A 10507-nucleotide genomic window follows, 5' to 3' on the forward strand; every position below is an offset into this window, starting at 1 on the left:
ACATACAGGTTTATACATACAATTTGAGTGTCAGATCACCAGCTGATTATTATGAGATTTAGTTCATGAGGATCATTTTTTGCCTACATCTATACTGAACACAAAGAAGTGAGGGATAATGAAATATTTTTATATACCGTACACATTTAAAGAAACTCAGTTTCCCCACAAATATCCCAAGAAATATTCATGGTCCCCAATTAAGTTTGTTCAGTGTGTCGGTATAGATCTGTCGATTGTTGCAAAATTATTGTCATCAGATCTCTAGATATTACTTTTCAAAGTAATTAGCCCTAGGTAAATGAGAAATGTGAAAACACAGTTCTTACCTGTATTGTTGAATGTATTTGTTGCTACAGCTGTCAGTTAAGCCATAGGACAGCCGATTCAATATGAGGCTTTATGTCTTTGTCATTGTCTCATTTAAGTAATAAATAGACCTGTGAAGATCTGGGCTAGAATATGTCTTCTGCAACCCATGTTTGATGTATGAAGCGACGAACGGGATCGAGTGGTCAGACTTGGTGACTTTGTTGATGCATGCATGTCGTCGTATCTCAATTATGTATGTCGATGCTCATGATGTCATGATGGTCCTGACTTGAGTGCAGTGTTAAACTACAAGCAAACAAAGTAATAAATAAAAGGAGAAACATGACTTACCTTTAAGAAACTTCAAGTTACTGCTGCAGAAAAATTTCTTTTTCTGCTACCAGTGAAATGAATGACATTTTCATCTCAGCAAAGTTCAAACACCTGTTGCAGGGCAAGAGCGTCAGCCTTGACCTTGATCAAAATTCACGGCCGCCGCTGACGAAGTTCCGCAGCAGTTCCATGCCAACGCCAGGCAGCAACAAGCTGGAGTCCTCCAAATCAGCCATCCAGCAGCCGCGCAGTGGGCGGAGCTCCGTGTCCAATGAGAACAACGTCCTCCTTGATCCGGACATCCTCATGGACTACCCCACACAAGCTCTTGTCCTCACGGTCCTGGTAAGTCTCTGTCTGGGTGGCGCTGGGGTAGCCATGGGGTTAAACAGGGTGCGCACAGATTTTAAAAGAGCTTTGATTTAACCATGTCCGATGAAAAGTGCTTGATTCTGACATTTTAAATGAAAGTGCTGGAATTTTATTTTTGACAGTTGTTGAAAAGTGCTGGAATGTGAATAAAATCTATAACAAATTTGCTACTGAACATCATTACCGTTCAAGTTTCAATGCATTGTTTGCTTCCTGTCGCTTAAGAAAGACTTATTCTGTCAGTTATAGGTTATGTAGGTAAATTCCATTGGCAATGTATTCCTAGGTAAAGTTAAATTAACTTGAGCGGCACTTGAAACTCTAGACTGGTTCCCAACCTGCAGCAGACCAAGAGGAGGTTCCGTGAACCTGTCATTGTGTTTTAGTCATGGGAAAGTGTGTTTTTGATTGCGGTTGCATTTTAAAGTACCAATGGGTCTATGAAACAAGGCATTGTGTTAATGCTGCAGGAAGGAAATTGATATTGGTACAATGGGTGCGCTAAAGTCGCACAGACGAAGCAGTCATCACCAAAAAAGCTGTCATTGGGATTAATTTTACAGAATTTGGGCATTGTTATACGAGAAAAGAGCCCTTGAAAACAAATGTTATATTTTGCCACAATACACAAAACTGATTGAATCTCATCAATGTCATGTGTGTATTTAAGTTTATCTGACATAGGTCTGATTATCCCTATCACATGTTGAGTAGTATAGAATGTGGTGTACTACATGTGTTGAAAACCAATGTTATATCTTGCCACGATACACAAAACTGATTGAATCTCATCAATGTCAAGTGCATATTTAAGTTTATCTGACAAGGGTCTGATTATCCCTATCACATGTTGAGTAGTATAGAATGTGGTTTACTACATGTGTTGAAAACCAATGTTATATCTTGCCACGATACACAAAACTGATTGTCATCAATGTCAAGTGCATATTTAAGTTTATCTGACAAGGGTCTGATTATCCCTATCACATGTTGAGTAGTATAGAATGTGGTTTACTACATGTGTTGAAAACAAATGTTATATCTTGCCACGATACACAAAACTGATTCTCATCAATGTCAAGTGCATATTTAAGTTTATCTGACAAGGGTCTGATTATCCCTATCACATGTTGAGTAGTATAGAATGTGGTTTACTACATGTGTTGAAAACAAATGTTATATCTTGCCACGATACACAAAACTGATTGTCATCAATGTCAAGTGTATATTTAAGTTTCTCTGACATAGGTCTGATTATCCCTATCACATGTTGAGTAGTATAGAATGTGGTTTACTACATGTGTTGAAAACCAATGTTATATCTTGCCACGATACACAAAACTGATTCTCATCAATGTCAAGTGTATATTTAAGTTTATCTGACAAGGGTCTGATTATCCCTATCACATGTTGAGTAGTATAGAATGTGGTTTACTACAGGTGTTGAAAACCAATGTTATATCTTGCCACGATACACAAAACTGATTCTCATCAATGTCAAGTGTGTATTTAAGTTTATCTGACAAGGGTCTGATTATCCCTATCACATGTTGAGTAGTATAGAATGTGGTTTACTACATGTGTTGAAAACCAATGTTATATCTTGCCACGATACACAAAACTGATTCTCATCAATGTCAAGTGTATATTTAAGTTTATCTGACAAGGGTCTGATTATCCCTATCACATGTTGAGTAGTATAGAATGTGGTTTACTACATGTGTTGAAAACCAATGTTATATCTTGCCACGATACACAAAACTGATTGTCATCAATGTCAAGTGCATATTTAAGTTTATTTGACATAGGTCTGATTATCCCTATCACATGTTGAGTAGCATAGAATGTGGTTTATTACATGTGTTGATTGTTTTCCTTGTTTCAGGCAACACTTGTTCGGAACACGACAGATGAGAACGAGACTAGAATATTGTACGAGTATCTAGCTGAAGCCTCAGTCGTATTCCCGAAAGTCTTTCCTGTAATGTAAGTTGCAGCTGCTGTTTAATCGAGTACACTTGTTGGTAGAGGTTAACATTAGGGCTGGGACGAGTCCAAATTTACTACCGGGTACCCATCCCCCTATTACCCGGGTACCCGCTGTCGGTCTCAAGAGGTAGGTACAAACTGTCCGATTGAGAAAAGTTTGACCGTAACCCTGGCAAAAGGTGTTTAGGTACACTTATAAAACAATCTGATGTATACACTGAAGAAGACTGAAGTTTTATTTTTATTGAAACATATTAAAGTCAGAAGGAATGGACTTAGTAGTCGGAAACATAAGTGACTTGTAGTTAAAACATACAGTTCTAGTTAATTTTTGTCTTTAAACAATATATCATGTGTCTAACCACGGGTCCGGGTAGTCCTGTGGGTACCTGGGTCCTACTCATGACCCTACCTACCCCAGTTACCCATCCCAGCCCAAGTTAACATGATTTAAAATACTAATGAATATGTATCACAATATGTTTGGAAAGAACTGGTATATTGCATATTTTAAAATCATTCATGTTGTCATCTTGTTGGCAAAGTTGAGATAAGTGACAAGTCGAATTGAAATTCCCAAATTGAATTAAACAATTACTGATTTCTCAGATTTGACAAAAATAAGAACATTACAAAAATCGAATTTTGAATTATATCACGATTTTTTCCAGTATGCCTGCCAAAGGTTTGAAATCCTAGATAAATCCCAGCTCCAACAGTCGAGAATGTAGACTTAATCACAGTCTTCCATTTGTTACAGTCACAGTCTCCTTGACGCAAAGATAAACAATGTTCTGTCACTGTGCCACGACCAGGCCATCCTCAATGCAGTCCAGAGCATCATCCAGAACATGATCGCCTGTGAGGATGCCTCCCAACAGCAGCTGTCCTACCTCCAGAGTAAGTGTTGTCATGGTGATTGTGGGTTCGAATCCCGGTTTGTCGCGATTATGTTTCTAGGTTAGTCAGGTTTGTGCTGGTGGGTTTCACCAAAGTGGTAGATGTCTGTGATCGGCATCACTTCGGACTTTCTGTCCGACAGTAAGTCTTTTCCTTAAGCGATACCCAAAAGGTGTGCCCATCACCCCACTGGATCAGCACCTATAAGCAGGCTCCCTGTTTCACTGTGGACCCGTGAACACCTGTTGTAGAATAGGTCTTCAGCAACCCATGCTTGGCATAAAAGGCAACTATGCTTGTCGTAAGAGGCAACAAACAGGATTGGGGGATCAGCTTCGCTGACTTCGTTGATGCATGTCATCGTATCCCAATTGCGTGGATCGATGCTCATGATGTCAATAACTGGATTTTTTTCAGACTGGAATATCGCTGTGTGCGGCATTTAACAACAAAGAAACAAACAAACAAATATGGTGACTAATTGCGCACGTCTTGTTTCAGGTATTGGTTTTGGAGGTTTATGGAGGTTCGCTGGTACATTCACAAAGGTGAGCTGACATCGTTCATGATGTTCTGGACAAACGTTATGACAATGTGTTCAATGGAATGCAACAGGCTTGAAAATTCCGTGTTTAATGTACATCTTAAAATAATTTGAAAATTCATTAAATGTCCTTTATTAATGGCAAGATGGCTTTCCCTGGAGAGCTGGTTGTCAGTACCCCCTGCTTGATGTATGAAGCGACACAATTGATTGGGTAGTCAGGATCAGTGACTTAGTTGATTGAATGTCATCCTACTCCAATGGCGTGAATTTGTGCTCAGGATACCAATCACTGGTTTGTCTGGTTCAGACTGACCCATGAAGATTCCGGGGTAGAATAGGTCTTTAGCAACCCATACTTGCCATAAAAGGTGACTATGCTTGTCGTAAAAGGCAACTAACGGGATCGGGTGGTCAGGCTCGCTGACTTGGTTGATACATGTCATCGATCCCAATTTCGTGGATCGATGCTCATGATATCAATCACTGGATTGTCCGGTCCAGACTCGATTATGTACAGACTGCCGTCATATAGCTGGAAATTGCTGAGTGCGGCGTTAAACAACAAACCAACCAACCAATCTGGTTCAGACTAAAGTAAGGATATGGAAATTTTCCTTTATTCTTTAAAACCCTGATTGAGTTGCACAACGTTGTCATATGGCTGGAATATTTCTGAGTGCAGCATTAAACAACAATCAACAACATCCAGTTGCACAAAATAGTGTTGGTCCTTTGACAATTGTAAATAAGTGTCCTGGTCCTGGTGGTTTGATTGGTTTGTGCTGGTGGGCCCTGGCTGAAAGTGTTTGTTTAACCCAGGCACTTATATCTCATACCTTAGCTAGTTGCTGCTTGATAAGAAGAATAAGAAAAAGTGCTCTTGATCATTGGGGGGGTTCACGGGTGGCCCAGTCGTCTAAGGCACCGTGATTCGTTGTTCACAGTTGCATCCCTTGGGCACGCCAGAAACCTATGATTGTGGGTTCGAATCCCGGTTCACCCCGATTATATTTCTAGGTTTGTCAGCTCCATACCTGTGCTTGTGGGTTTCACTGAAGTGGTAAAGGTCTGAGACCTGCATCACTTTGGGCTTTCCTCCCACATTAAGCAGACATGCCGTGATATGACTGGAATACGGTTAAAAGTGGCGTTAAGCCCAACTCACTCACTCACTCACACTGTACCATTGTCGAAATAAACTGAAATAGGATTTAGAACCCTAATAGTTTGGACCCTTTTATTGCAGAAACCTGTCTTTCTGGTTGGTTACTAACACACTGTGTAAGCTGACACGTTGTGATATAACTGGAATAAAAAGAGGCGTTAAACCCAACTCACTCACTCACTCACTCTCTCACTCACTCACTCACTCACTCACTCACTCACTCGATCGATCATTGGCTGTCAGAAACAGATGAGATTTGAACTGTGATCTGAAGTGTTGATAGCTGTAATACTCCTACATGCGGTCCAAAGCATGTGTTCAGTTACCCATTGTTTTCTTTACTCAAAAATCTTCTATAAAACTTTGGAGCATGGGTAACCTATTTATCTATAGTACCACGATTTGCTGCACAGAGTTGCTTCCCTTTGGCTTGTGATCTCAGCACCATAACCATGCTCGTGGGTTTCTCCCGATCAGTGAACATTTACAACCTGTATGAATGGTGGCTTGTGTTAAATTGCCTCCGAACCATTTAATGATTCCCATCCAGCTAATTATGTCCAGACCCGTGAAGATCCGGGTCAGAATAGGTCTTCAGCAACCCATGCTTGCCATAAGAGACGACTAATGGGATCAGGTGGCCTGGCTCGCTGACTTGGTGGATGCATGTCATCATATCCAAATTGCGTGGATTGATGCTCATGATGTCAATCACTGGATTGTCTGAGTGCGGCGTTAAACAACAAATAATTATGTCCAGTTAATGATGTCGACTAAATGATGTTCATTTGTCTTTTTCAGTCCTCGGGCAGCAGTGACACAGCGGAACTATTTGTGAATTGTTTAGAAAAGGCAATGATGGTTGAATCGTGTCTCCCTGGTGATGACCTTGACATTCTCAATCCTTACCCAAGCTCTCTGGGAATATCCTCCAATCTGAATCTGTCTAGTTCCATGTCAAGTCTCAGTGTGGGGAGCATGCACTCCCCGACGGACAAGGACATTGTAGACAAAAACGGCACCAACGGCGGAAGGATACGCCATGCCTCTGCAAACAATCTGCCAACCAAAAATAGAGCAGGGAGTTTTAAACAGAAAGAAAAGAAAAAATTAATGGAACCAATTGAATGAGATGTTGATAAACACTGAGGTTGACTGTGATTGGCTGATGGCCACTGATGTATATGAAGTGTAGTTGTAGACAGGATATGTGAGTTGTTCATTGGTTGATGGAAGTCATGTGACATTAATCATGAATTATGATGAGCTTCTGACAGTGAGGTGGGATGATTCAGAGGCTGTGATTGGCCAAAAGCTAGTCATGTGACTTGTGGACGCTGTGTAAGGTATCTGAAGGTTGCCGCGACTGCCATTGTACGCGAACTGTCGGAGGTAGCACGTTACCTGTCGTGGAAATCCGATTCTTGGGACCAGAGGGATGTGGCGAGAGATCCATAGCGATATTTTAGCTGAATGAGTTTCGAGAATATTTATGTGGGGAGTGTGTGGAGAGAGTTTTATGTACAGTTTATCAATTTTATTTTTGATTGCAGATCTGTTGCCATTGCCCATGTAGAAAGTAGATCACAGCAACCAACATATTCATAACCTGGACATAACACATGTACATTCATTGTCAATCAGCCATCGGAAACTATGCTATCGTATGTGCTGCTTTACATCAGTCAGTAAATGTTATCTGTTAAACATTTTTTGGGTTATTCCTATAACTTTTACCAAAAAGAGATTTCAGTTGAGTTTTAATCAATTTAAGATGAACTTTTATCCAGTCCTTTTATTAGTCCGAAAATGGTATTGATACATATCTCTGTTTTTAAACCATGGAACAGGATAGTGATTGTTCACCTCCTCTCATAGATGTCTGTACAGTTATGATCTATTTTAAGAGATTAACTATATTTTGAAATGAAAGATATCTGTGATATTTAAACACAATGCTAATTCTTCCAGTTTCGAAATTCTATAGAATATAGGCTATTGAGGGGGCTCGAAATCCTGAAACCTACATCGATGCTATGAGAAACAACTATTGATACAGGGTTAGACACGGACACTCGTCCGAGACAAATGAAAATCCAGATGCACAAATTGTTGTCTTTCAAAAACTAGATAATTTGCATTGAACACTTGTCTGAAATAAGCTGCTTACTGGTTGCATATAACAAATGGCTTCTACCTCTGTGATGTATCAACTCTAACACATGCTGTTCAAAGTCAGATCCAGAGGGGGGTGTCCAGGGGGTCCGCACTCCCCCCTTTTCTTTTATGAAAACCAATATAGTACATGTATGTTGTAAGCAGTAACATTATCCGAGAGAGGTTTTTGATATTTTGGACCACTCCCTTTTTAAAATTCTGATCCGCCCATGCTGGTGGAATAAGAATCCTTTATGTGCACAAATTTGAAAGTTAAATGAACACGTTTTATTTTTCCCCAAAAAATAATTCTATAAAGACACCTGCTTGTTTTTGATGTATTTTAAAGAAATAATTAATGTAGATTTCAGGAATTCTGCATCTGGTGAGTATCTGATGCGGAGGCTGGTCTTGCTGGTTTTACTTGGTTTATTTATCTAATCCAAAAGAATGGGTGTAAAAGAAACTAACTAAAAGTTAACACAATATACTTTTTTGAAATTTTAGGTCAAAAGTATTGTGAGTTGGAATAAATTAAGACAAAGAAACTTATGGCTTGGAGTGTGATATTTATATTAAAAATATTTCAAAGTGGCATTAGACCCAACTCACTCACTCACTAAATGAAAAATCATAAGTAACTCCCCTTTCTGTGCAGATTTCAACAACAAAAATACTGCTTAAATTTGGTAACACAATGGTAAGAAAATGTGTACTTGTTTGATTCCATTTCACATTTCTGAAGTTTCGATGGGTAAACCATGTAATTAATACAAGCAATGCCTTCAGGTGGTGATACTGTGGGAGTTATCTTAATGCAGTGGTGATCGACACCACTGCTCAAACAGTTACGTTGTTAATGACTGTTGGAAATGAAGGTTATAGAAACATTTGCTCACCAAGTAAATAGCAATATTATGACGGAGCATCTGGTGACCATAATCAAAATAGTTATTAAATAGGTAGATGTGTAATATTTTTGTTAACATTTCTGTAAAAGAGCTCTGTAATGAAATGGAGTCCGTTCTGAATTATTAGGAGTTATCAGCAGAGACACTAGCAACTGCCATGGATGCAGAGAGCCTGGGTCATCGTCAGTTTTAATATTACAGTCACCATGGAAACTGTTACTGCCATTTGTATGTCTGTGGAACTCCTGTTGTTATTTGTTATAGTGTTTACCATTATGCTTTTGTTTGCTGCGTTGTGAAATTAGTGTTATGCCATGTGACAGGCCGTGTTATGTCTGTGGTTCTGTTGAAACAATGATATCAGTGGTATGGGTGTATTGTCCATTTGGCAACTTTGTTGACCATGGAAAGTCAGTGAGAAGTAAGTACCAGTGTTATCAGAGTGAGGGCGTTGTGATATCAGTGTTGAGACATGTGATATCAGTGTTAAGACACAGTGATATCAGTGTTAAGACATGGTGATATCAGAGGACATGTTGATATCAGTGTTAAGACACAGTGATATCAGTGTTAAGACATGGTCATATCAGAGGACATGTTGATATCAGTGTTAAGACATGAAGATATCAGTGTTAAGACATGGTGATATCAGTGTTAAGACATTGTGATATCAGTGTTAAGTCATAGAGATGTCAGTGTTCAGACATGGAGATATCAGCGTTAAAAACAGTGATATCACTGTTTGATAAGACATTGTGATATCAGTGTTAAGACAGTGATATCACTGTTAAGACATGGTGATATCAGTGTCAAAGCATGTGATATCGGTGTAAAGACATGGTGATATCATTGTTACGACATGTTGATATCAGTTTTAAGACATGGTGATATATGTGTTAAGACAGTGATATCAGTGTTTTAAAAGATACTGTGATATCAGTGTTATGACATGATGATATCAGTGTTAAGACATGATAGCAGTGTAAAGAAATGGTGTTACTATTGATGGTGATACATCATGTTTATATCATTGTTATACCATGTTTATATCATTGTTATACCGTGGTAATATCAGTGTTATTTCATGTTGAAATCAGTGGCGTTTCACGTATTCAGACAAGCTGTATCATGGTGCAACAAAGTTGTTTTAATATCTGCATAATGCCGTGGTGAGATCAATCTTATACCATTTTGGTTTCCATATATACCATGTTTTAAACCTCAAATTGGATGGCTCAAAAGCATTAAGTCAGATGTTATGGATACATATATCACGTGTAAGTACATACTTTTTCAAATACTGTTAGGGGAAGTTACAAACAAACAGGACAGATGAGACCAACATATTAGCATGGTAATTGCATTTGTGTTCAATATCAATATGTAAATGTCAAAATGTAATAGAGAAAGGAGAGTCGTAGATGCATGGTTTGCTACATTAATGTTGATATCTTTTGGAAAAAAACATGCAGGCTATTTGTTTCATCTGAAAGATAACAGTTGGTAATAAGCCAGGGACAGGGATTCCCAGCTAAGTGCCCTTGCCAGGAAATTTTCAAATAAAATATTGTTACTTTGCTCAAATTGGTCAGTGAAAGACAAGTCGTGTACAAAGCCATAGCATGAGTTATTACTACAATAACATAAGATCTTGGTGCTTGCAACAGCATTACAAAAATCTGAGGACATCCCATTTCGGGTCATGTCAGAACAACCTTTCACAAACTTTGATCGACCAGTGAAATGGACTGCCTCCATGGTCTAGTTGTAGGACATCCGCCCGGAGAGCGGAAATGTCCGGGGTTCGATCCCCGGCTGTGT

At 39.1% G+C, this 10507-nt stretch overlaps 1 protein-coding gene across 1 annotated transcript in view; it reads left to right on the forward strand.

Moving 5' to 3' along the window:
* Positions 1–10270, forward strand: part of LOC124150824 (neurofibromin-like) — a 113220-nt gene extending 102950 nt beyond the window's left edge. Inside the window, exons 60-64 of the mRNA XM_048401210.1 lie at positions 766–990; positions 2903–3003; positions 3767–3906; positions 4408–4454; positions 6420–10270. Of these exons, the coding sequence (XP_048257167.1) occupies positions 766–990; positions 2903–3003; positions 3767–3906; positions 4408–4454; positions 6420–6749 (843 nt within the window). The 3' untranslated portion in view covers positions 6750–10270. The remainder of the gene's footprint in view (positions 1–765; positions 991–2902; positions 3004–3766; positions 3907–4407; positions 4455–6419) is intronic.
* The last annotated feature ends 237 nt before the right edge of the window (positions 10271–10507 follow it).

This window comes from Haliotis rufescens, unplaced genomic scaffold, assembly GCF_023055435.1.
Source record: "Haliotis rufescens isolate VD_foot unplaced genomic scaffold, xgHalRufe1.0.p SCAF_21, whole genome shotgun sequence".
Lineage (NCBI taxonomy): Eukaryota > Metazoa > Mollusca > Gastropoda > Lepetellida > Haliotidae > Haliotis > Haliotis rufescens.